We start from the raw sequence: 27920 nt of genomic DNA on the forward strand, positions 1-27920 counted from the left end.
CATTACTCTAGTTAGCCTTTGTAACTCGCTCGCTTTTCTTTATTAAAATAAGGTGTCACTTTCTTCTTTCCCATATGGCTTGACACTATTTCCATTCAGCAGCTGACTAAGCAAACACAGCCTAGACCTTTGATATAAGATCTGGCTTTTCAATGTAGTTGGTACCAAGGCTTCCTTCTCCTGAAATGTGAGAGGTATCCCCAGGCTGTAGCTTAGATACTGTCTCTGTAATAACCAGCTGGGTCTTTTCAACTTGCATACTTTATCATCCTGCTCAAAAGGATTATATTCTTTAAATCCAACTCCCTCCCCACAAAAAAACACCAAAAACAAACAAAAAACCCCCAGACTTAACATCTATTTAGAAGGAAAACCTAGAGCTGCATTTGCTACCTCTGTGGTTTTCCTGGTTTAAACCTTAAAAAATCTGGGTAACAATCACCAATTGACTCTTTCTATGCTGGTACACTTTCAAGCATCCTACTACTGCTTGCATTCATTGTATAAAAAAGCATGTTACCAAAAAAGGTCCAGTTATCATTAAGTCCTTACCACTGCTTACAGTGGTGGCACCAACAGCATCTCCACCCTGGAGTCTAACTCCACCAAGCGTCCATCTCGCCTGTTTTACATGAACAACCCAAGACTGTTTCAAACTATTACGTTTCTTCACAAATTACAAGTCAGCGACGCAATAGGAATGAAGAATTAATACCACAATACTCATCAGTAATTAAGAATTTGTTGGATACACAAATTTGTGGTTTTCTTTGAAAATGAGTGGATCGATAAAAAGGTCTTTCTAGCCTCTTCTAATCTTCTGAAAGTTATTTAGTATTCAAGTTAAGAAAATAATGGCAGTTCAATCTAACTCAAAGTAAAATATGAAGTCCTTTTGTGAGACGTTAGCACATGTCCAAAGAGGGAAAACAAGGATAAAAACTTTGAAGTTACCATGGTATTTTATTTACAGGTCACACAATACATCTTATATTACAAATGGCTTAAAGAAACAAACAGAAAAAGTAAGCTGAAGTAACAGTTTTGGTATTTTGAATTAGGTTTTCTTGCACTAAAATAACTTCTGCAATAAAGGGTACTTAACTCTGTTAAGCACAAATTAGTTTAAAGTTTAAGTCGGGCTGTATTCATTTAATTTGTAAATAGTAAACCAAGTTTTGATCTGAATAGGTTTCCTGGAATTGTTTATGTCACGGTACACTTCATGAGTATGAAGAACAAATCAATGCTTCCTTTTTATGGGGGAAATAAAAGAAGCATTATCAAATATTTTCCCATCTACATAAGTTCATTCTGGGCCATTTCATCCTTAAATCTAAAACAAGTCATCAAAAAATGTGACTAAAGTTTTTTTTTTTTCCTCTATTGGAAATTAAACTTAGGGCCAGAGCTTGTACTTTGGGATCTGATGGAATTTTCTCTCAATAAAGACCACAGGAAAGACCCTAGTTATCTAGGCTAGTTAATGTTTAAAAAAATACTTTTTTACTGAGCATTTACAAATCTAAGTGATCTGTGTATAACATCTTCCTCAAAACTGGTACCAAACTCCTGCTGCAAACACAACAAGAAAAGCAATCTCAAAGCACCGAGGTTACATTAAGACTCCTTCCATTCCTGTTTAATTAGGCATCTTATGCCTATTACGATGAGAGGAAATCATAATTAAACTTGAAACAATCATTTAAGGAACAAGTACAGAAGTTGTTTTTAAAATCTATAATTAATCTTTCCAGCAATTATATTTGCACTCAAAATAAGTATCCCATTACATTTAATTTTCTGTTCTTTTTTCCTAGATCATGAATTTGATTAATGTATCTTTTCCTGGGGTCAAAGCCATGTACTGCAGATGTTTTCAGTCACTGTCATATTAGCACCATCATGTTTAATTATTTTCTTCTCTTGTAACATTAACAAGAAAACTAATGAACTATTAAACCTTCGGTATGTCCAAGGCCAAAATACTTTACTATTTTCTTCTGCATTGTAGAGCACTTACTTTTTGATGCCAGATCCAATTCTTTCTAGTGCATCTTAGGTGCAGCATAGATGGTGTCAGCCACAGGGAAAAGGGAGCAAAGGTAATAAAGCCACCTTTGTGTTGCCCATATTCTGAATGAACTGGGGGCTAGAATGGTTCTTGGAAGTTTCTGACCAGTCCCAGGGGTTACTTTTTTTTTCTTTTTGCAGCCTGAGAACTGCCCAACAAGCTATTTCTCTGCCTGAAATCAGTGTGCACTAAGGAGACACTTCCTCCCATGCATTAAGTTTACTTGGAATGGGAGTAGAGTGATTACACTCTTTGCACCACATAAATCCTCTCAGCTCCTCACAATACACTTCAGGTGTTTGCAAGCTGGCGAAGTGCCATATATAGGATGGAAGAGGGGGATCTCTCATCTTGATTTGATGTATGAGCATAATTCAGCCCCACCTCCAGATAACCTGTGCTGTAGGCTGCATGCTTTCAAATGTTAGGCCAATATTCTGTAAACTAAATAAGTAGAAAATTGTACAATGCACTCTCCAGCAACAACGTGTGAAGGAACTCACAGTTCTCAACAAGCCTGTTTCTGATCCATTTGGAAGTCAGCTTTTTAATCTTTTGTATTTATACATATACAGTTAAGACTGACTTTTTTTTAATAAGTTAGTGATCTGTTAAATATTTTCAAGACTAAAATTAGTCAAGTGATTTCATATTAACATTCATTAAACATGCCAAAGTTTCAATGTAATTGTCACAATATTTCAGTCCTTACACTGCGGTACCACTACATATGTACACAAAGGAGATAAGTGAAAGGAACATCTTGCTGGCTTAAATTTCCCTCAAAGTCAGAAGTGGCAAAGAGGCTCTATGATCGCTTCTTTAGATTTTGTTATTAGATCATTTGTTCTTGTAATTTATTTTTTATTCTGACTTACCTGTTTTTTTTTAATGAAGTATCACCAGCATTTACTTTTTGAAGTGTAGCAGCTTGGCATTTTATCATGCATTTCCATCCCTGACAGTTGTTCAAGGGATTTGAAAGCATTTTGCCTGACTTTATTAAAAATCATGGATTTTGTTTCTATCTGAGAATGGTGGGATTTTTTTGTTTAACAAGTAAGTTGTAGCTGACACTGTCCTGTCTTAAGACACTAATAAAACTATTTTCTCTTGATTTTACAGGGGAAATGACAAAACTAAGATGTGCGTACAAGAAAAACTGTCCAAACAGAGTGTCATTATATAAAGTGTTTAATTTTTGAACATAGGCTACTCAGGTCACAAATATTTCTTTTCAGCTTAGGCAGCAAAATTCTCCACTGAGGGCAACTTAGATAACTGGCAGATTTACAGGGATATCTTAAGCAACCAGACTCACCATTTTTCCTATGCAGATGCTCAATTGCTACCTAGTTAGGTAAGCTTTTTTCCCCCCCACACACTACAATGCAGTAATTAGGCATAAATTAGAATCAGAGTATTAAATAAGACAACTTTGGCTTCTATTTTTGAAAATCCAAAAAGTCACTGACAAGACTACATTTGCAATAGCCTAAGTAGAAATTTTACTTTTTAAAAAGTAATAATTAAACACGCAGTTACATAATGTACTGACTTATCAACTGGATAATCAGTTGGAAAATTGTTTCCAATATGGGCTTTTAAACATTCATAAGTACATGCAAAATAGTCGTACCTTTCTCTCTGCAGAAGAGAGAGCGCTGTTCTCAGACAAAAAACATGCTGGAATCTCTAATATTAAAACTGGAGCAGTGGTTTCTGGTAGCAATTTCAGCTACAGTCACTATCCGCTGTTCAAAGAGATCCAACTCAAGTATTAAAACGATCAAAGGAATAGCCGAATATAAAAGGGGTTAGTTGGCACCATCACAATTTACAGAGAACACGACCCAATATAAAAAAATTGCTGCTGTATTAAATACTGGTCATTTACATTTGGTTACTTTCTATAACGCTTCTAAATATGTGGTAAGAGAAGACAGTGTCAGCTTTTCACACAGAATTAATTAATTGCTGTTGTTGACGTTTAAAAGAAAAATTCATATTTCTGTCTTAAAAAAAAATCTAACACCCAACAGGCCAATATAATACAGAGCCGAAATGGCAGGATGACTGGAATATTTAATATGCCTCTTGGGAAAGAGTGAGGTGAAGGAAACTTTTTTTTCCTCACATATAGTGGTCAATGTGGGGACTTAATAAAATCAACATGAGGACTTATTTCAACAAGAGAAAACCAGGTAGCTACTAAGTGGTTGGTTCATCTGACGTAAATGACAAATGATATTTTAAATTATGGTCTACTGAAGTCTCCTATAATGACTGATATTTTTATGCAGTGTAACTATTTATATTTAGCACTATTCTTTGTTTCAAACCACAAAGTACTTTTAAGGAAAGGGGTAAACATACAGGGAATTTTTGCAGACCTTAAGCTTACATGTTAAGGCACTTACCATTCAAGTAAAATAGTTTTCATATAAACGTGTGGGAGATGGGGAGGATTATTTTACTAGGACATCCACTTTTTGAAAGGAAAGAAAAATAACATTGACCAATATTTATAAAATGGTTGCATCAAGAGAAAGGTTGTGTTTTATTATCTGAAATGAGCACAAAGTACACCTTCCACAATAACACTGAAAGCAGTGCAAAGACTGACAGTGACCTTTGACTAAAGGTAGTTCTGTAAAAAGAAAAATACCAAATAAATCAGTGCCCTGCTTTGATTGTTGTAAAATTTTTTTTTACATAAAAGTTGGTCCAAACTTACAAAAAAAGCACAAATGTGCATAGTTCAGAAGTTCTGAAAGAGTGCCATAAAAAGCTGATGTCCCTAAATTTAGCATCCACTTAAAACTGCCAAAATACAAAATAAAATTCAGAACTAGAATCTGTGACCATGTACAATCAATTTATCTAGTATTCAGACAGCATGAGTTTTAAGCATTTTTTTTAAATTTTCCTACTGTATGCAAGACCCTTTTCCACATAAAAATAAAGCTGTTGAATTAACATTATTCAAGTCTGTTGGACTGCTGCTTTAAACGGCAGCTAGAAAAAAAAAGTCTTTCCAGATAAAAATGATGTGCCTGAGGAAAAACAGATACTCAATATGGTAATCCTCTGCCTCGCCCTCTGACTGTTGATGTGCTAATGTGTCCCCTGTATCCCTGGGAATATCCAGGTCCTTGGGCAGGAGAAGTCCAAGTTTGTCCATGCAGGTGACTAATGCCACTAGGGTTTTCCTGTAGATTACTTCCATAGCTATAGTTGTGCATCTTTGTGGGTAAAGAATGAGTACTCTCTGACCCCGTGGAAGTGTCACCACTGTTTCCCAGAACTGGGATAGGGCCATGGCTATATTCAAATCGATGGTCCTTATCAGCACTAAATAGCATGGGACCAGTATTGAGGTAAATGTCTCCATAACCAGTTACTGAGCTGGAAAACGGTTCTGAAAAGGCAGAAGATGGAGGTGCAGCCCCAGAGTGAGATGAAGCAGTACTGTAGTTATCCAAAGACTGAATATCTGAGTTTCCAATGTAGCTCCTCCTTTCCAATGCCCCAGACGATCCACTTCCTATTCCATCACTACTACTGTAATGGGCAGAAGAGAAGGAAGATGAGCCAAAGTTATCCTTGTAGTCTGGACCTGGTACGTAGGAGTCTCTTGCCTGATAATCCACACTAGTTTTTACAGGCTCCTCATCTGTTGTCTGAGCCTGGTGCTGAGCCAGCAGTTGTAGGAGAGCTGCTTTCACTCCTGCATGAGGATCTGTTCCTGAAGAATTACTAATAGGCAAATGCTGGTTCTCTGTCCGATAGTCAAGGTCTTCATCAGTGAGAGGTGGTGGTTCTGGTGGCTCAGGAGGACGTTGGTCTGGGGGCAAGATGCGAGGGCGCTCTTGTTCTGGCGTGCGGTTTAGAAGCCTCATCTCAGGCTGTCTAACCACATCATCTTGACCTAAATTGATTTGAAAGAAAGGAAGAGTCTTAGAAAGAATTCTGGATCTCCTAGTCAAAAAGCTCCAAGGCCAGAAGGGAAAGACCACTTGGCTAGAACACCTTAAACTCTGCCACAGCACTTAAAAGGAAATCAAGTTGAAGGAAGTACAGTCAAATTTAAAAGCAACTGGGGCACAAGGTGCTTTGGAAAAACAAAGACCTGGTTTACCTCACCACCCAATTTAAATCGGAAATGGCACATGACCCTTAAATGCTATTCCAAGAAGTGTAGAAGAGTGGACAGAAAACATGAACCAAAGCCCTTTGAGAGATGGGTCCTGGGAAACAGAAGGGCTTCTACCAAATGTAACAAGCAGATGTCATATCCTCTGTTGTTGCCATTGTAGGTCTATACCTTCTCTTTCTCTCCAAAAGAATCATAAAAAGAAGAAAATGCACACAGGGTCGAACTATTAATTGGGCCCTCTGCAATCTTACTTTTGTATTTGCAGCATTTTTGTGCATGCAATAAAAATCTTAAGTCAGACTTTATTTCAGTCCAGCAGTCTTTAAGCATTTTTAGTGAATTTGACTCAGGGTCTTTTCCTCAGTTATACGATTCTTCAGTGGGATTTTGTCAGGCCAATAAGCAGCTTAAGGTTTTTATCAAAAGCTAGCAACTCATTTAGTAAAGAAAGGTTCTGTTCAAAAACTAAACCAGAAAACACATGGGGTCAAATTATAATCAAAACAATACCGTACCTTACAAAAAATTTGTGCAGAGTTGCCAGCACCATTTACCAACTAAACCAAAAGGAAGTATAGCTGAGGTAGTCACCTAATTATATTTAACACAACTTCTGACAAGTGTGAGGAAGCTATAGCTAACTATTTGAGGCGTACGCGGTACCATGTCTCCAAACTGTCCCATTTTCACTTCGCAAATATAATTTCCGTAGATGCGGCTTGCTCAGTTAAAAACGTATTATTTGGGGCGGACCAGTTTTATTTCTGAAAACAAAAGTTTACCAAAAAAGTAAATGGGTGCATATGCCCTATTAAACCTTTTCGAGGAATTAGCTTTTGCTTTGTTTGTAGAGCATAAGCACAACGGGGCTGCAGTTTTGACTGAGGAATCTAGGTGCTCCCAAAATAATGCTAATGAAAACACCAGAGTATCGGCACATTTGTCAGCAGAAAATTGTGGACACAATCAACTTTCCAAGTGACAAATGGAAATGAAACCTCTTCGTTTCAACTACTTCACTTTCAACCCTATCCCTTCCGCACATGTTCTGTGCTTTCTAAGTTGGTACAATTATGCATCCCCCAGGAGTGTAAAGCATGTTAACTCTTATCCCCCAAACTAATCACGTTTCCTTCTACTACCTAGCGGCATGTAAGACTGTCAGTACCTGCAGAGGAATACAGTGATTTGATCAGATGTGGGTAAGCAGGAACTGGAGAGTCCATCTCATCCCGGTTACCAGAGACAGGAGTGCTGGGCTCTGGAGGCTGCCTGAGTTGCAATGACATTTCATTTCCTGATCCATTCTCTTTGTCTTCCAGTATAAGATCTTTCTGTTTTGTTTGCTGAGCCTTTATTAACTGAGACAACAGAACAGCAAATGCACTCTGCACAGCCGCCTGGGTAGCATCAGTCTCAACTTTAGGCTGATTCAGCTGAGCAGGTGGTACAGGAGGCTGAGTGACTGCTGGCTGTTTTAAAGACTCCTGGTCTGGTGGTGGTGGTGGCAGCTGTTCAGACTGTTTTTCACCTGCTGCTAGAATTCCAGCAGGAAGGTTTAATTTATTTAGTTGCTGCTGAGTCTCTGGGTTTACTTTAATATTCAACGCTTGGGCAAATTGTGCCAAATTAACACTTGTTTTAGACTGTAGCAAATTTAGTAGGATTGCCACTTCGTTCTGGTTTAACTGCTGTCCAGTGCTTGTTTTCACTAAAAAGAAAAAAAAGAAAACCAACAAGGTTAGAACTTAGAATTGTCAGACTTTGGTGACTCCAAATCCAGATCTATCTACCAGGGCTGCTATAATTGGCAAAGTACGGTTCTCTGACAACACAGACATGGAATGTTTTTACAAATTAATTGCATTTGGAGGAGAATTTATAGGAAATGGTATCGCATGATCCAATACTGAGAAAATGGCTTAAAGGGGTTGCATATGCACACACACACACACACGCACGCATGCACGCACAAAAATGAACAGATGAAAACCATCAGGTTTGAGCTCAACTTTCCACAATACAATTAAGCTGGGGCTTAAGGCCACCTGTTCCAGGCAGCTGTAAGATTTCCAGTTCCTACAGAATTTCCTATCTTTGACATATTACATCCCTTTGTGAAAAACTGGCCATCTGCAAAACACATTTCCAATCATATCCTCTCCCATCCAAATGTTGAATTTATATTTTGACACCTGCTAAAGTGACCAGGCTCTAACTGACCCAAAAGCTAATAGCATACAAACAAACTGAAAAAGGAAACAAGAGCTGAATGGACAAAGTTAGTCATGAACATAAGACTAGGAGTAGCAGGCAAATAGTTTTGTGAACATAAACGGTTTTCATTATTTTTTAATAAAAAATAAGGAGTTTATTTGCCACAAGTGAAAGGAAAGTTTGAAGAAGCAAGGAAGTCAGAACATGCAGGTGTAGGGGGGGTTATCAGTGAACACGTGGTTTTAAAACTTCACAGCAATGTGTCATTAGCTGCTGTTAGAGGCGGCAGGCACAGATCTGAACGTTAGCAGCAAGGCAATGACAGAGAAGCTAGAAAAATCTAAGTTAAAAGTGATACTGAATTTTGCGTTCTGAGACCTATGAATTTAAAAGAGCCAGGACACACCTAGAGTCTTCTCAAGCTGAAAATGTGCTGTATGGATGAAGCAGGATCCCTTTTCCATGGCTTACAGATTAAGTCACTCAAAAGAGACTTAAGTCAAGCAGAAAGAAATGGCTCCATACTACACTCGCGTACTAACACTGCAGCTGCTAACAGGGAATGCCACAAAATCCAATTCATTCCGATTACAGATCTGCCAGTTATGGAAACATAAAAAAGGCCTGGGATAGAAGCTGATTTAATTTAAATAAAAGACACTGAACTTCTAATGAAGCAAAAGGCTCAATATCTTCCTATTATAGACTTTTTTATCTGTCAAGCCAATGTACAGTCTCAAACATGAAACTAAAGGAATCTCAATGCTTTTCATGATACCCAACAATTGTTTGAGCAGTCAGGGTGTTTAGATTGTTAGTAAGGGAAGTTAAAAGCTGGGGGCACAAAGAGGGCACAGTTGGGAGCATAATGTTGCAGAATTAAATCAACCTGATTGTTGACGTGCACTGTGGTGCTAGCAGTTGGAACGCAGTGAAAACAGGCAATTCGGAAACAGTGACATTTTAATTGGCAACGCAACAAGCTACCGCCTCAGATTCTTTGCACATTCTCTTGATGTTAAATCAGCCGTGTAACAAATATCAGGTCTGTTACTGATTGATTACACGGGATTTGAATTATGGCCTAACGACTAGGAAGAGATGATTTTCCCTGGAATCCAAATTTGAAATGTGCAGGAAATATTGACAATAGGCTGAGGAGGATAACTGCTGTATTAGTGTGCCTAGCCAAAATGTTTGTTTAAAGATTCCTCTGAAACAATCTGCATCCTGGGAAACTGTAGCAGTTTCTACTTAAATAATTTCAGTGAGTCCCGCATAAATATGTTAAGCTAAGAAATCCAATGACAAGGGTTCCTGTTAGAACCTAAACATCAGCAATTAATCCAGGATTAATATTTTTTCTGCCCAAAATGAGAAATGTGAATGCTTGGTGCATAGTCACAAGTGCAGCCATTTAAATAGTGCACTCATGTCCAGGTCTTTAGCATGTCTCCCAGGCAGTTTTACATACTTCTGATATGTTTGCTCATCAGCATTGTTCCACAGCTTAAGAGCATACATCAAAAATATTCATTATTACACAGAAGTCTCTCTGCTCTACTACATATTCTTGACCTTGGTGCACTTTTTATATACTTATATGTATGCAAAGAGCAACACAGGTCTGAATGATTAATTTTTGCATTAGTTAGTTAATTCATTTGATATATGCCATTAATACTATATTAGTAATGATTAATGCAACTAGTACTCTGTTCAGTGGCCACCTGTTATAACAACATAAAGAAAATAACTACCGCCATTGGGACCCTTAACAAGTTTCTCTATAATATTTGACATTTTGTGGGAAAAATTTTCAGGACTAAGCAAAGCAAAGTTTAAAAGTCTTGCCAAAATTTCCAGCTGAAGTGGAAGAAGTGGCAGAATCCCACAGCTGTTTTAGAGGGAAACAGGATGAACAGCAGCAAGTAGTAAAAAACTTCACCAGTCAGAAAGTGAATTACTGCATCACTTCATAATGTACTTGAAGCCCCTGGCCTTCTGTTAAATTGAGAGTTGATTTGGGGCAACTGTCTATCCAGACAGAATATCCATTTATTGTCTTTTAATTCTTTGACCTCCCACTTCAGTAACATTGTATACTAGCTTGGAGCATCAAAAGCTTGTTTTGAACCTTACATGCTTGTTTCTTTGTTAACTGTGCATTAGGTTTAGCTGCACTCTTTGTTATGATGTACCATGTCTGTCCTTCAGCATGCACACTAAAAATGTGTGTAGGCAAAAGTAGATGCCAGGGTACCAGCACTTGCAGGAGACTACTACTTTATCCCTCTGATTGTTTGCAAATCAGCATTTTCTTCTTGGTAGTTTACAAGCCACCAAGCAAGACACTTGAGGTTTGGTTTTCGATTTCATGGCTGAAGGTCATGAAGACCACAGAAGTAGTTCTCTAGTTTTTGCCATTGTATTAGGATTTCTCTCATTAGCTAGTATCTGCATTCAACACTGTCAAATGGAAGAGACTTGCAAAAGCAGATATATTTAAACAAGGGAAAAGATTAACACAGCCCAGGGAACAAAATAACTTTACTGAATTGAAAACTATGTTTGTCCTGCCATCCTCTCTCTTCACCTTGTCTTTACCAATAACACTGATGCATCGTAGGAGAAGCTATGTAACTGGGATTGGAGCAGCTAGCGTGGACACCATAGGGAGCCCCCAGCTGAACATAGATAAAAACACCCTCAAAGTATTAGTAGTTCAGATAGCTGAGTTTTGACACAAGGTTAAAAGCTAATAATGCAAGTCATATTGGGAATGCCTGCTTACTGAGGACAAGGATGAATGTTTTGGCAATAATATTTTGTCCCTTTTAACAAGCCAAAAGTTCCTAGGAATTTGAAAATGTTAACATTAGTTTTCTAGGTGCGTAATCAGCAAGGCAGAAGACAATTAACATCATGAAAAAATGACAAATAAAAGATTACTGACCAAGTGCTACACTAGAGTTGCCCTGAGTTTTGAGTTGGGAAGAAGTTTGCATGCCTTGTGGGGTGTTGGTTCTGCTCTCATCCATGCCTAAAGACATATCCTTCCTAGGCATTTTAGCTGCTGTTGCATCGTCACTCATTCCCATCTGCTTCTGCCTTCTTCGTTTCTTACTCCACAGCTCATGGCAATCCTGCCATAAAGGAAGGCTGAAAAGAAGTGTAGTAACATTTAGTTTTCTCTGTGTATGAAAATTCATCACATTAGAATAAATACTCAATTTAGGATTAAAAAAAACTGAGTCTTTCTATTGGGAATCTGAAATATGTCTTAAGATCATAAATGCAAGCAAAACCTCAAAAATGTTCCCCATGGGAAATGCACTTGTCAACAACCTTTATTTCATAGTAAACATTCTCCTAGGAAAAGAAATGGCAGTTAAAGCTACCTGCCTGGAACTGACCATTTTCTTTATAAAAAGGAAAGTCTCCATAGTACTCTAAGGTGGTTCCCAAGCTGCAGTCTGCAGTTGATGCCGGCCTTTTCCACTCATACCCACCCACCCACACTATAAAACAGAACACAGTGATGGTCAATGACAAATCTTGATACTTGACAAAGGCCTGTTGGTCCAGAAAGTTTGGGAAACACTGCCCCAGTAACTTGCAACCCAATCAGCCACTTATCTTTGAACATCTGTATTAAAATTATGAATTTTGCTGTTCAATCTGATGAACAACAAGCCGGGTTGTTCTACGGTATCAGGACAGTGCATATGATATTTATGCAGTTGGTTGTTATGTACTGAGGTCTTCCCTTTAATAATGGCTGAAGCCCCTAGACAGGTCTCTCTCTTCCTCCTGCTGCTAATGCCAGAGGAAAAGGCAGCCAGTCTACACTGTGCTCTACTGCAGACACTCACTTGAGCATCTAGTCAAGAGGCACAAACAACTTTAAGTAAACTCAGTGCCTTTCTCCTTTCTTCTTCTGCTCTCAGGGCATAACTGGTTCATTTTTAGGAAGTTGTTTTTTCAAGCTGGAGGGCTGAAAGCAACCAGCCATGGTATGGCACACAAAAAGTATATGTTATAGTAGAAAATGCTTTAAACAAAAGAACTAAGGGTCTACCACCTATCTCATTAAATTGCTTTCATTTAACTGCAAGTCAAATGCAGTAAATAATTACCTGCATGTAACTGATTATCTGTAGCAGCTCATAGAAGGACTTATCTATAGAAACAGGGATAAAATGATGGCAACATTCACTTCTGGGGTGTCTAGTACAGCTGCTCAACATGCAGAAGACCGGAAATATTCCTGTTTAGCTAAGAATGTATAGTCTTAAAACACATCTGGCTCCATCCTTGCTGACCTAACACTTCTAAAGAAATCAATCTATAAATGTATCAAAATAAGATCAGGGGGATGGGACAAGCTGCTAACTCCCCTTGTAAAGGTTTCACCCCTGCTGAGATCCATTACTGTTCAGCAGAAGCAGGCATAGCACATGGAACAAGATACGTGGTATACTCAGTATTCTCTTGATGTATCTAGTAACAATGGACAGGAAGGCATACATCTACCCCTGCAAAACAAGTCATATTCAAAAACACATCTGCTCTCAATCTGGCAGTCAGGAAGGGAAGCCAGCAAGAGCCATTCCAACTGAGAGAACAAGGCAGAGCTTTGTTGGGGAGCTAGCTCAACCCTGATTCTATGCTTGCCACTCCTGCCTACAAAAGGACCCCTGCTCTCATCTACCAATAGAAGGGAGACACTATGGCAAGCACGCACTTCTATGATTGACGGTTTGTTTTGTGTTTCCCACCACCTATAGAAACATGAAGTAGAGCATTCACCTCATCTCCAATTGAAGAAGAGTGCATGGTTCTTTGGAGTGAGAGGAAAGAAATGACAATTTCTTCTTTGTCTTCTTTTCCCCCCACATTAGAACAAAGGCCTGCCAAATAGCTCTGCAAGCACCAGTTGGGAGGAAATTAGAGAACTCATCACTGAGAGCAGGCTGATCTGTCCTTCAGCAATCCTCCCACTTTCTTTGAAGGAACAGCTGTTCCTTCCTAGGCTGACAGATACTGTGGGGAGAAGGCAGAAATAGCTTCCTCCTGCAGAACCATCTTTCAGGTGAGTGGGGGTTTTTCACAGATATCAAGTGGGATTCTTAAGGGACATTCACTTAGTAAGAATCTGCCTAAATGTTTTGCCTACTCTTACAACACTCAAGACAGCTGATAATAAAGACAGCTGGGAGACTACATTTTTTTTTTTTTTTTGGCATTTTTTACCTGGCCATGCAGGTAGTCAGTTTAATTATTTTCTCTGTATCTTGTTTAGGATGTGAGGGAGCAAAAAATATGGGGAAAAAATGGAAAATGCAATTCAAACAAAAAGAGTTAGCAAGGGGGCTCTGGCACAAGTGTTGCACTGGAAATAATCTACCACATTTTTCAAATTAACTAAGTTTAAGATGCCAATGTCTTTTTTTAATAAAGATCAGGCACATTTTCCTGCTACTACTGTCCTAAAGCATATAGGCTGTTTTTCAATTAAAAGGTGCCCACTAGTGCTGCCTCTGACCATATTCCCAGTCAGTGACACCCAGCTCCCACAAAAGGCTTCAGTAGAAAGTGTACCAAGCCAACTAGTAGCAACTGTCATTAAGTAGGGATTCCCTCAGGAATTCCTGAAAAAAACACTTCTTTTAAATGAAAAATGCTCATTTAAAAATGTGACGCCACTAACTTCAGCTTCTCTACATGATCTGCAAGTGCAACTCACTCAAAAAACATTGGAATTAAGTGCTCAGTGTCTCCAGATAACTGTATCAGGAACACTGCTGAACACAGATCCTGAAATATTTACCCTCTAATTCCCCTGCTCTTAGTATGTTTGCTGTTAATAACAACAAGACAGCCATCACAAAATCCCAGTGAACAACAAACATTATTACATTATAATACATAGCTCTGTTTAAAAACAAAAAACAACACACCACTACGTTTTATGGCTTCATGTTCCTACAACCACAGAACTGCACGATTAATTTGTGCAATATCATAAATCTTCTGCAGCCCACACAATTACAAGTATGCTTTTGCATGACTCTGGCAACTGTTACACCCCAGCAGAGAACATGTTGGAGCAGGATATAGACACTAGGATCCAACAACCACTTGTGAGTTCAGATATTTCAACCCAGAAAGAACAAAGACGGACTTTAAGTGACACACACAGGTCATTAACTCTGGAAAAGACATATGCCATGTTTAACAAACCAACTATACTAAAACCTTGTGTGTGCTGTCCTGCCATGACTAGGGACCTATTGAATTCATGGCTGACGTGGGCTGCCCAGCAGCTCCTTTAATTTTTCAGGTCCCCCCATGCACCTCTCCCCGACCACCCATTGCTGAATGGCAAAGGGGCCCCAGTGGCCCTGTTGCTTGTTGTTGACCGGTTGGGAGGCAAAAACAGTGCCATATTTAAAACCACAGGTTTTGCCTCCCTGCCTACCAGGAATGAGCAGTGGGGCCTCTCTGCCAATCAGCGGTGAGGGGTAGGAATCTGAAAGATTAAAGGAGCTGCTGCGCAGCCTACTTCTGCCGTGAATTCGGTAGGTTGCTAAGTCATGACAAAGGAGCCAGTTAACTGTGCAGTTCTCTTACTGGGAAAATCAGCACGGACCACAAGTATTTGTATTTAAACTATTATTGATTATTTTCACCAATACGAATGACTCCATTTATTGAATAAGCACCATTATCACAGGAAGGGACTTACTCTGGTGGAGGCATTTTAGAAGGTTCCACATCTCGCAGAAACTCGCACTGAAGAGCCTGTTCAGCTGTACAGCGCTTGCTGGGGTCCAGAGCAAGCATATAATCAAAAAGATCTAATGCAGCTGCTGGAATACTGAAAAAACAAAAAAAGAGGGTGTGTCACATTTGTATTTTTAGATGCCACATCTTTATGTTATAAAAAAATACTCTCTAAGTAGGTTTTAATAGTATGATTACTGGAGCCTTAAAATAAAACATTTTTTTAAATTACCCTTTTAACAAGGCTGCATACAATTACTGTACGCTTCGGAATTTAGCAGACGAAGGTTTTTGTCTTTTCTTTAAAAAAAAAAAAAAGAATAATTGGCCTACAAATACTAACTGTACTGCTTTAAAGTTACACAAAGTAGACTCCATTAATACAAACAGGATGATACATTTTCCTAAACCCCAAAATAGTGGAAGGGGAAAAAAGATTCTAAACAGTCTTACAGATGTTTTCTGTAACTTTCATGTTCATTATTCGCACAAAACGACTCCAGTGGCACTATTCTAGGATACATGGCTCAGATAATGTACCTTATGTACTAAACTTATGGCTAAAAACTCTATAATGGTAACCATTCCATGTATTTAGATGTAGGTGGGTACTGCATTAAAAGGAGTCAAGTATTCTGAGCAGCTTTTAGTCCCAGGAACAAGAAGCAGGTGTGCCCAGGCCTGGAAAGCAACTATTTCTAATGTAAAAGCTGACTGGTGGCTGAAAAATTAGGGTCAAGTCTCCCTTCTTGACACATGCATGCAGCACCCATAACTAACACTGACAGAAGATCTGCATGCACATCGAGTGTCACGGGAAGGATGGGAACTTAGAGTCATTTTTCTCCACATGTGAGCACTGAATGAAATCTCTGGGGGACAATGACATTCATTCAGGTCCTCAAAATACTTCATGCAATACAGATAGTTAAGGAAGGCATCCTTACAAAGCAAACTCTTCTCTCAATTTTCGACGATACTGCTTCTTTGGTTTCATTGTATTGAAATAGGCTAACTTTATTACATCAGGCCAGACCGCAGGACAAGGACTCCCACAAATTCGGCTGTATAAAAAAAAACCCAAAAAACAAACAGTTGTATGAGAACCAAAACAACAAAATGAAAGTGGCTCAAGTTTTATAAACACAAGCACTGTTAATACAAAGAAAACAAACTATAGTCTAGTTTTCAGGCTTGTTTAGGCAAAACCTCTCCACAAAATGCCTGCAACCCACAATCATGAACAGCATTGTGAGTTGAGGAGCAAGGATGGGTACTCATTCTTCACAGGCCAAAGCAATTCTACCTGAAAGTTCATGTTGCATCTCATACTCTTCTCTAAATAGTGATTCTTTAGGGCCAATTATGGTATTTTTCAAAATAAAAGAATTAACTACACCTGGCTAGCATCACCAGTAACCCAACGGAAGGTTGGTGTCTCCTACAGATGGCAAGGTACCAAACATACAAGAAAGAAATTTGGAAGAACCCCTCCTAGGTTTAGAAATCCAGCGTGTCTAGTTCATTTTCTCTATATCTCTAAGCTCTGAGGTGAACAGAAACTATGCCAAATGCTAGGAGCAAAAAGCTCTCTACTGACAACTTAAAAAATTCAACTGTTAACAATGAAAGAATAAAATTGAATAGTAAGGCCCGGAGGTGGTGACTGTTTTGTTTTCATCTGCAAGAGGACGGACTACAAGAGCCCCCCACCCCTTCCTTGCTTTATCTGACATGTTCTAATACCAGACTTTTAAATCCAAATTGAACCAGGCCATTTATTGTAAAACAGGGTTTAAAAACTTTGTGGGCCCAGTAGCTGGAAACCTAATTTTTCATAAATTAATTTATCTTCCAGCTTTGCAGATATTTGGTTTTGGCTTCTACAGCAAACGTTTTTTTTCCCCCTCTATGTAGGCTATACTTGTGCAAATGAAGAACCTTCTGTTGTTTATGGCATTTTAAGGTCACTACAAGCTACAAATAAGTCCAAGTTCTGCCTTCATGCTTGCTTACATGTTCTATAGCATACTTGGAAAAAAAATAGAAAAATGCTATTTTTCCATGATGACTTTTCCTGGTTTAGCATTACATATGGTCCTGGAGGGAAGGATTCAACAGATGGGAAATGGAAAAGGATGAACTTTGCCATATTTTGCCTGTCATCTATGATGCTGCTAAAGATATTTACAAGTTAAGAACTTACAAATACTTGATTAAGAACTATGCTATCTACAAGCAGTTTAGATCCAGATAAAACATGCCAGAAATCATCCTGCTGTTTTAAAGTGATACACAAATGTGGGGTATCAGGAAAGAGGAAGCAGCAAAGCTAATGATCATCTATTTGAATATCCTTTTGATAGCAAGAAGCAAACAGCAAGCTATATCAGTTAAATCTATACAAAACTCTGAGTTCTGTGAAGTACACGAGCTGGAATTAAGTGTTATACTGCCATCTATTGGATAAAGAAAACACACTCATACAGCATGAATTTATTTTCACTAGTGCAGCAGTTCCCAATCTGTGGCACAAAGGCAACCCGTCAGTGCTACGCGTTAACAGATTTACTATAATTACTTTATATGGTAAAAATTTGCCGGTGGTACTTAAGGTTGTATCATTGGTAGTGCACAATCTGTCAGGGTTTGGGAACCGCTACACTAGTGCAAAGCAACAGAATAACTACTGCCATGGTTTACACTTCCTAAAAAGCTGTTTGTAAAGACCAGCTTTCCTACATGTTACATAAAGCATTTACAGTAAATGTAAATCAATACTTTTTGGCATCTCAACATCACTGACCTCTCTCTTGAAAAAGATCAGGTGAAAGTTGGTCTGGGCTTCTATTACATTTGCTAGGACTAACTTATATGCTCTTTCCACCACCTTCTAGGGTATGAATTCTTCCTCCTTTTGACATCAATTATATCAGAAGCAAGAGGAAGGACTTTGCTGGCTGAACTGTGAAAGGAGGCTCTGCACCAATTCAAAGCAAGAACTTCCCAAGAAGACTTATAGGGGTGACGAGAAGAGAATATTTACATCTACAAAGATCTGGAAATTTATGGGGCAAGGCAGAGAAGCTCCTTCCTGCAAAAGTCCTTGCGCAGCTATGTGGAAGACCCAAGCGATGACAGAAGCCAGCAGCATGCAGAGAATCTTTTCCTGAGCAATGCCCTCCCCTTTGTCCTTCAAATGTCCACCTCCATGTTGGCCTTTAATTTGCTAAGGCAAAGTAAGGAAGGAAGGAAGCTACTCTCTCATCTGTAAGACAGGGCATGACAAATGCCCTGCTCTGACACAAAGACATACAAAAAACTAGAACTCTTGGTTCCAAAATGATACCTTTTATTAGACCAACTGGAAAACGGCAAGAAAACTCCTTTTCTGCAACCTTTCGGGATCAAAGTCCCTTCGTCAGGCTCTGGGAAAAGTGTAGATGGTACAAGATGGTAATAAGTCCCCATAGGTCGGAAATAAACTTAAAGGTATCATTTTGGAACCAAGAGTTCTAGTTTTTTGTACGTCTTTTTGTCTCAGACCAACACGGCTACCAGTACACCCCTACTCTGACACAGACTACAGTAAGTCAGCAGAAAGCAACTCTAGCTTCAATATACATAAAAAGCTCAGCTCACCAAGCCCATGAAGACTACAAGATTACTCAATTCCAAGTAAAGGTCATTTTGCTTTACAGTTTCCCAAAAGTTACTGCCATTTTTTGTTCTGGGCAACAATTCTGACATACTTTAAATGTTGCTACTGTAAGTCCTTGTTTTGGCACCCATGGAAAAGTAAAAGTTTTGTAAGTGCATACAAATTACCTTATTAGTTCCAGCTGTGCAAGTTCCTGATTTGCTTGAAATATTGGCTTTTTAGTAAAAAGCTCACCTAGGATGCATCTGTAAAATAAAGGTTTACATAATTCCATCAATATAACTGTTAGGATCAGAGAGTTTCACTTTTGGTTCATGGCTTACACTTCATCTACTTTTGCATTAAAAATTCTTACCCACAGCTCCATACATCAATAGCTGGTGTATATCTTTCCTCTCCAAGCAGTAGTTCAGGAGGCCGGTACCATAATGTAATAACTTTGTTGGTATATGGTCGACTGGGGAAAAAAAGAGAGTTCAAACTTTAACTATAGCCTCAATGCAAGAAAAACAACAGTCTAGATTTCTAAAAAAATAAGTGAGAAAAGTAAAATGTTCCACTTTCTGTAATGTCCCTGTTACTAGTTTAAGTCCACCATCATCGCCGTCATACAAAAATAAACAAAAAGCTGCCTAAATGAGTCTACCAAAATACAGCCTGAAACAATACCTCCTAATCATGAAAGACCATCACCCACTTCGATGCGACAATAAATCTAAAGGTTAACAATATTTAGTTAGCCTCTTTAGTTTTACCACACTCAGTTCTTCTCAGATCCTCCTGGATTTCAAGGTTATTAACTGTAGCACTACCAGATCTTCAAAACCAGCTCCCCAAGAAACCCACTAGAATTCTACCAGACTGAAAACTGAAGGGTATATTAAAATGACTAAAGATAACAATACAGCACCTTTTTCTTCTGTATCTAATGCTATAAGAGTTTTTACTTTTGTCTTTACTTAGGAACCACAGAAGGATTTCCGGTGTAATACAGAATTCAGTTGCTCAGGGCATGTGGTAATCAATTCTGATCTTCCTTCACTAATTCCTTCATCAATATTTTTTTTTAATTATGGATGCTAACCTTAGATTATGTTTAACACCGTTTTAGAGCTCAGATTCCAGTATTTTACCATGTGGACAGCACTGATTTCAGCATTGAAGATAGCGAATATTCAGTAGGAATTGCCTATTTCAGCTTTCCTACTATACATTCTGGACCTCTGCAAAGTCCTATTTCAGGTTGAATAAATTATGCTCTGTTAGTGACAACAATCAAGTTCAAACCACAAATCCATACAGGTACAAAGGAATGCATTTGAATAACCTAAGTATACTTCAAATTAAACAAGAATATTGCATGGTGCTGGCCAAGATTGCCAGCTCCAAGAGGTTTCTAGGAAAACAACCTTTCTTAGGCTAATGTTCTGCATGGCTGCTACCACAATAGTTACCTGCAGGGCAAATGTCTCCTGATAAGACACTGACCTACAATGAGGACTTCAGTATCAACTAAAAGGAGCGATGCCCATGCACTGAAGTCATCAGTCACCTTCTAAAAGTGTGCCACAAGCATGGACATTTATGCCAAAGAAACAGATTAAAAAAAAAATAAATAAAAACTTAAATGCCACAGGAGTAATGCCACCGACAAACGCTCTTTTAAAGCTATAATAGAATCTGATCCCAACAATTGTGTCTCCTGCCATGCCAGCCACACATGCAATTCAGGGATCAGAGATCAGACCCCATTCATGCTTGCCAGTGCAGGAGGAACACAGGCTCCCGAGCTGAAATCTAGGTACCCCACAATCAGCCAAATGTCAGTTGGCACTGGAGTCTAGAACCAGTTCTGATGTGATTTCTGCCAGGCTGGCAATTAGTTGATTGGTGGCTGGATCCAGTGAGGTCCCTATTGGACCAACCATCAAGCTCACAATCTGTCAAAGCCATACTCAATATTTTTTCATAATTTAGGGCATGATTTTTAAACAACCTATCAATACAAGGACTAGTGGTGAGTTGAGTGGAAGTCAGGTGAATACAAACTAATTCTATTTTATTATAGACAACTCCTCCCTTTCCATATACAAAAATCTATGAATTCACAAGCTGAGCACAGAATTGAAAGTGCCTTTTAGAAATACAATTTGTAGCTTATGTAAAAATTCTATTTTAAATTGTGTTTGACAAATGGAGAGTGTAAATCTAGAAATCACTGAAAAAAGTAAAACATTCTAAATCTCAAATCCTTTTAAACGGCACATAATTAGGTCAGTAAATCAAATGTCAAAATATGGACAAGTGAAAATTTAGAAAAGCTTATATAATACAATTGTTTAAAAGCACCCAGAATCACTGCTATTACTGCAGGTCAAAACCACACTCAGTAGGCACCTGACTGACGAATCAACTGCCAAGAGCTAACCAGCTTCTTATTAACCTTCTAAAAGTTAATATGCAGTTATGTCAACCAACATAGATAGCTTTTAATCTTCATTATGTTGATAAAGTAATAATGTTGCTGTTTAGGTTTATTCCATCTGAATTTTAAGTTTTGCCATTCCCAAGCTATATATTCTATTAATTAAGGAAGTATTAACAAACACACCTGGTCTACACATCAACACCATCTGATAATGGCAACCACAGTATCAAAACTTAAAGTTACACAAAAATTAAATAAGCCTGGCACACACTGAATAGTACTGTGCTAGGGTTGCATCCACCTGTCAGCTCATTCACTTTGCAACAAGTGTCTCCATGAAAAAACTACATTTCCAAACAGTGGCTTGAATTATTCACCCTTATTCACCCTGCAACCCTCCTTTCACATGACAACTTGCAAAATTGTCTTTCAGCATCAAATTTATATTCTCAACTTAATGCAGCTAGCTAAACACAATACACTGAAACCAACAACACTACCATCAAAACATGCTTGCTAGGAGTGTGCAAAACAGGCTGTATTTGATTCGGATTTGGCCCGAATTGGGTACAGAGATTCTATTTGTTGATTCGGATCACTGTCCTGATCCAATATGGCCAAATCCGAATCTGAAGATTCAATGCTGATTTGGAGAATCAGCGATTCGGCCATAGACAGTTTAAATGGTTCTTTTTACATACTTCAAGGTACCAGCATGGCTCATGAACACTGCAATGGTGGGGTGGATGGAGCGTCCTGTAGGAGCAGGGGGGGAGGGGAAGAGGTCCCTTCCGGGTCCACTAGGGAGCATGTGGGGGACACCCTCCCCCCACTCAGCGATTGGCCATGAGGGGACCCCAGGTACCCCCTCAGACCCAGGAGGCACCAGTTGCCAAGCAACTGGTGGTAGAGAGAGTGTCCCCATGCACTCCCTGGTGGACCCTGGTGCCTCTGGTCCACTTCTGCGTTCGCTGCCAAGTGTGCTGGGAACCCCCTCCCCCTGTGCTCCCCTGGGACACTCCATCTGCCCCAGCACCTCAGCATTCACGAGCCACCTGGTACATTGAGTTATGTAGAAAATACATTTAAAGCTGTATCTATGATCAAATCGTCGATTCTCTCCGAATTGATTTGGAAAGATTAAAGGGCCTCCTGATTCGATTTGGATTCGGAGATCTGGCCACCGAATTGGGCCGACTCTCCACTGAATTGAATCACCAACTGAAGCTTTGCAGAGCCCTAATGCTTACCACTGGAATCCATAGTAAACAATCATGCTGTATGGCATCAACACCATAGACCTCATTTTCAATATCAGGTATGCACCAATCAAATGTGTGTGTATAACATGTGTTCAAGTGTCCAATGTGTATTCCTTGTGATGTAAACTACAGATTTTTGTGAACCAGACCACACACTACCTTTCATACAAGGTAAACTTTAAATAAGCATGAGACTAAGTGCAAATCTTTATAACAAATTACTACTATACCATATAAACTCTGCAGCTGTTTGCTTAAATACAAACAGGAGCAGAGTTCAACTGTAACATCAAACTCATTTTAAAGTACTTCTTTTCACAAACTAAAGCAAAGCAAATTTTTATTCAAATAAAACCATTCCCATATCTGTTCTTCAAAGCTCACCAGACCTGTCTGCCCAGAGGACGAAATTAAAATACGCAGGTTGCAATGGATAAACTCAATGCAAGCAAAATGTTACTTTTTTCTTCCTATTTGAACCCTTTCCTGGTGCAGAAAGACGTGGATAATAGTTTTTAAACTACAGAACAGAAATATTATTTTATGCAATCAGGCAGACCATTTAACACTGCAATCTTTTGTTTCCAGTCAATTTAGGTTGAAAATAAAAGGATTAACTGGGGTGTCACTAATCCTTGGAGGTTTAAAGAAAGGACATAAAACAACAAGTGAATGCTCAAGTAAGAAGCCACCCCCCAACCAATGGTATTTTGAAACAATTAGGAGGAAAAGAAACAAAAAAAACGCCAATATGTTTGTCAAACATCTAAAAAGACAAAACCTTGGTATCGCACAAACACAATCTTCAGTTTTTAAAGCACCATGACTACAGGTGTTCTTCATTCTCTCCCCACTAATCATTTCTATTGTACTCTGGCACTACCAACAGAAGAATAAAAAAAAACGTTTCTCCTGGTACTATTGTATTTTTTTGCATAGATTCCACTCCTGAATATACCATACATCCTGTTTTTAAAAAGGAACTATGAAAAAAAAAATCTTACCTTGGCAGCAATTAGAGCAACAACCAAGGCAAGCCTGAGCCTGCTGCTAGCCCTTTGGGCCAGATAAGGCCCACAGACCAATCCAACACTGGCAGTCCAACCCAGGTGCTGTCCCACATGGCACGTAGTTCCAGAGCCAGCGTGTTGGTGGACCAGGCACACCAGACTCAGCTAGGTCGAACTCAGCATGCCAAGTCTGGCCATGTACCAACCCCAAGCATCAGCCTGATCTGGTGTGTGGGTGGGGAGTATGGCACCCTACAAGTCAGGATATTTGACAGTGGGGGGAGGAGGGACGGAGGGGAAGCAGTGGTAGTGTTTAATTGCCATGGCTCCCAGGTCCATGGCAATTAACACTGCCACTGTTCCTCCTTCCTCCCCACTCCACCCCACTCCCTGCCAAATTTTCAGACCCATAGGGATTCCTTTTTTTTGTATATAATGCACACCCCAATTTTTCCCAGCTGGTTTTAGAGGAAAAGGTGTGGGCTATATGTGAAAAATATGGTATAATATTTTCTTTTAAATCCTTTCTCCAGTGCAGCATTATCTTACCTCTCTTCCGAACTGTACAGTCGAGCAAGCCCAAAGTCTGCAAGTTTAATCTGCCCTCTGGTGGAAAAGGAACAAATAACTATTTAGTGAATAATCTCATCAAGAGGTCTGCAAACAAAATTAAGTAGGTGCCAAGTGCTCAGATACAGCTTCAGATGACCCTCGCTAATTCACACTACTAAATAATCTTTTCAATTATGGAGTACGCTAGCCATCAATATTTTTGAAAAAGTGAAACAGGACATTTTGTAATACTTCTTGATAAATGCAGGCATGTCCTTTGCAGTATGTTAGTAAGATTCAAAACATATAATGTAAAAGCACTTAAATAACTGTGTTAGCAAACATCTGAAGGGGAACACCACCATTTTGTACATGAGGACCAACCTGAATACAGGTGTGCCATAAATTAGCCCTTCACCCTTCCCAAGCGCCACTCTGATCTCCTTCCCCAATCCAGTCTCCTGCTCTTTCTGTGCCTTGCCCCATCTCCTGCTGTGCTGTATGTTCCCACTCTGATCTGCCAGTGGCTGCCAACATGTCACACAAATGGCAGAGGCCACTCTTATTGTATACTGTACACTTTAACTGAAAACTGTCAGAATCAAGGTATTAAATCATAAGCAAATGAGCATCAGCAATTGCACTTCCCTGTGGAAGCCACAGAAGACTCTGCTCTTCATATGTGTAACTAAACTTAACATCCAAGGACTATTTTCTGCAAATGTGACAGGTGCTCTAATGACTAGCACACTGGGCAAGGACTAGGAATATTTGCATTCTTTTCCCACCTTTGCTGCTGGGTAGCCATAGGCAAGTCTGGTATTAGTGTATAACATATCTGTATATACTTATATTCACATACCTATTATTTAGAAGAATATTAGAACATTTAATATCTCTGTGCAAAAAGTTCTTCTTATGGCAGTAGGCTAAACCCTCCATCAACTGCCTCATAAATGACTTTATGTGATTTTCATTAAAATGAACCAGGCCAGATTCCAGTAGTCCCATTAAGTCATGGTCCATATATTCAAACACCAAGTAAAATGCACCTGGAAAGAGAGAGAATATCATTTTTAGAACATCCCAACACATCTGTTTGTTTTACCTTTAAAAATGCAGCTTAGTATTTTTTGTCCTCAAATGTTAAGCCTAACTGCTCACATTTTCATAGTATCTGGAGATGGACTTCATTGGCCTCTTATTTGAAATGCTAAACTGCACTCAATTACCACTAAAATTAAAATTATTTCTTCACATAAGCAACTGCTATGGTTGTCATAGGTATGTTAAACTTAGCAAAATCATAGTTTATAGTGTGTATCTGACCAGGCACATGGATTGCTACACCATCTAAGAACCAGGTTTCTTTGTAAGCAAAATGGTTAACCTGGATTATATTTCATTACGCAGACCTTATGGAAAAAATAAAAAGTGTAATAGTACAGAAGGCAACAGCTGAGCTGTCATCATCCTTTGAATTTTAAAGTTTCCATTGTGGAATTGTGTTAGAAATGAGCCTGTTATTCTCAGATTGCAAGTGAATGCAAGACTGACCAGAATGAGGAAGTACAGCTAACCTAGTAGTCACCAGTAGCAACAGTCATTCAAGAGTCAAGAATTCATGTCCCAAGTTCCTTCACACCTATAGTGAGGGAAAAATTGGTCCTGTCCCACACCAAACAGCACAGATTATCCTGTAAATGCTACTCAATGAAAGTACATAGGGGCACTTTTACATGCCTCTGCAGATGGGGGAAACCCAGGTTTCCTTGCTTGCAGATGTGCTACATTCTCCGGCAGCTCAAGCCCTGGCCAGTCCTAGGAGCAGCAGTTGCCTGACACTGCAGGACAACATGGGATGCCTGTTTCACCCAATGAAGTGGATCAGCTGTGCTGGAACACATCCTGGTACAGCTCATGTGCTTCACTGGATGACATTTGTTTATCGCCTTACAGACTAAAGCAGAATGATTCACATTCTAGGACAGGGCATCAAACTTATTTGGCCATGCAGACCAGATAAATGGCCCAGGACCAGTCCGTGGGCCAGATGAATGGTTCAGGGCCAGCCCTGTGGGCCAGACTGGACCCACAAAACCCCTCTCCCCTCCCATATGCTGAATCCAGTGTCTTCTATACTCACTCTGGCCAGATCAGGATGCAAACACAATGAAGCTCCACCTCAGACTGGTCCAGGGCACATGTGCAGTACAAGTCCCAGATCAGCAAAGCAGGCACTGGATCTGGCATGCAGGAGACTCAGAGAGCAACCTCCCACATGCCACATGAACTTGCTAGTCCAGGACTGCATTGGAAGTGGCACCTGCCCCAGACCACCTGGAATGGGTACACCAAGTGCACATCACATCCCAGACTGACCAGAGTGGGCAACATATACAGTACAGTCCCAGACCGACTGGAGTGGGCACTGGATCAAGCACATGGGGAGGGGTGCTGAACTGGCCCTGCATAGGGATGACACCAGGGGCTGGATGATATGGCTCTGCTGGTCAGATCTTTGACACCTCTACTTTAGGACCCATTTCCTGCTTCCTTCTCCTCAACTGAGGCTCAAACAAATCAATGGGGACTCTTAAGCAATACTTAGCCCTTTCATTGCACACACAGATGGTTGCAATGGAGAAACCAAATCCAACTGCAAAGCCCCTAAACAAAAAAAAGGCAGAACACCTTTTAATGCTAACACAATACCTTGGTATAAATGCTAGCATCTACTCAGGGCAAAACTCTTGACATTCTACCATTCCCAAACAGAAGAAAATGCAAGTCTGAAGTCTAGCATTCAGCTTGTCAGTTTACCAAACAAAGGTCAGTATCTGATGCACAGATTGGACAAGAGAGAGGAAGGAGTAGATGCTGAACAACTTCTGTCCAAGTGCATGGTACTTCTGTCTACTTACCTTGCGCAGCCCTGGTGCTGGGAAAACCCAGCCACTGACCCCAGCCCCAGCCCCAGGACTGCTCTTTCACTCCCCCCTTCTACCGCACTGGTCTATTTTTTTGTCCCCACCCTGTTGCTCCCCCCGAGCCACCCCTCTCAACCCCTATCCCACAGGCTGCTCTGGGTGCAGCCATTTTTATCAGTGTTCACTACTGCCGGAGCTAAGTCAGTTAGTCCCGGTGAGGGGAGAGGCAGGAGGGATGGGGTGTGGGTTTGCTAAGGGGGACCCCACCCCAACCCCACCCAGGAGTCACACCTCCCCATCTCGATCCCTTGCAGGTCATGCCTGTCCTCTTCTCCCTCCACAGGTTAAGCCTGCCCTCTAGTTTGCTGGATCCCCAATCCCCTCCAGCCTGCCGGACCCCCAATCCTGCTGGCTAGTCCCTGCCATCCTGGCTTACCTGATATCAGGCAACCATTATGAATCAATTTAACCTCCCCCTAATGCCCCCAAATGTCTGTACTTAGCCTTGGGGTTTGTAACTTTTATTGTTGCTTTTGTCAACTCTGCCAAGTGAGCAGGATACTGATTAAAGGAGCACTTGCCTGGATGTCATACACACTTGCACACAAACTGGGGAAGTGCTGAGCAGATGTACCTGACCCATATCCACAGAGCTCCCTGTGGGCAAGCAAAGATTCTAGCATTTATGTATAGGGCAAAATAAATAACTGGTACTATAGTAGTGGATGTATCCACTTGAGATTAGTCTTAAAAAACTTAAGTGAAAAGCACAAAGAACTACACAACTAACATTTATTTTCCCTACTCCAAATGTGAATTAAAAGGAAAATAACAAGTT

General features: G+C 39.8%; 1 protein-coding gene and 1 long non-coding RNA gene across 3 annotated transcripts in view; one reads left to right on the forward strand and one right to left on the reverse strand.

The window, feature by feature from the left end:
* LOC132250870 (uncharacterized) overlaps positions 1 to 23508 on the forward strand; it is a 35226-nt gene extending 11718 nt beyond the window's left edge. The window contains exons 2-3 of one of the 2 annotated variants that reach the window (XR_009462533.1): positions 13355 to 13545; positions 18137 to 23508. This is a non-coding gene — a long non-coding RNA (uncharacterized LOC132250870). The remainder of the gene's footprint in view (positions 1 to 13354; positions 13546 to 18136) is intronic. The other variant, XR_009462534.1, reaches the window with a different exon arrangement.
* CDK13 (cyclin dependent kinase 13) overlaps positions 944 to 27920 on the reverse strand; it is a 77852-nt gene continuing 50875 nt past the window's right edge. The window contains exons 6-14 of the mRNA XM_019483328.2: positions 25015 to 25204; positions 24150 to 24206; positions 19256 to 19357; positions 19068 to 19145; positions 16187 to 16303; positions 15202 to 15333; positions 11407 to 11612; positions 7402 to 7944; positions 944 to 6005 (exon numbers count right to left, since the gene is read on the reverse strand). Of these exons, the coding sequence (XP_019338873.2) occupies positions 5149 to 6005; positions 7402 to 7944; positions 11407 to 11612; positions 15202 to 15333; positions 16187 to 16303; positions 19068 to 19145; positions 19256 to 19357; positions 24150 to 24206; positions 25015 to 25204 (2282 nt within the window). The 3' untranslated portion in view covers positions 944 to 5148. The remainder of the gene's footprint in view (positions 6006 to 7401; positions 7945 to 11406; positions 11613 to 15201; positions 15334 to 16186; positions 16304 to 19067; positions 19146 to 19255; positions 19358 to 24149; positions 24207 to 25014; positions 25205 to 27920) is intronic.

Source organism: Alligator mississippiensis, chromosome 5 (genome assembly GCF_030867095.1).
Source record: "Alligator mississippiensis isolate rAllMis1 chromosome 5, rAllMis1, whole genome shotgun sequence".
In the NCBI taxonomy this organism is placed as follows: Eukaryota; Metazoa; Chordata; order Crocodylia; family Alligatoridae; genus Alligator; species Alligator mississippiensis.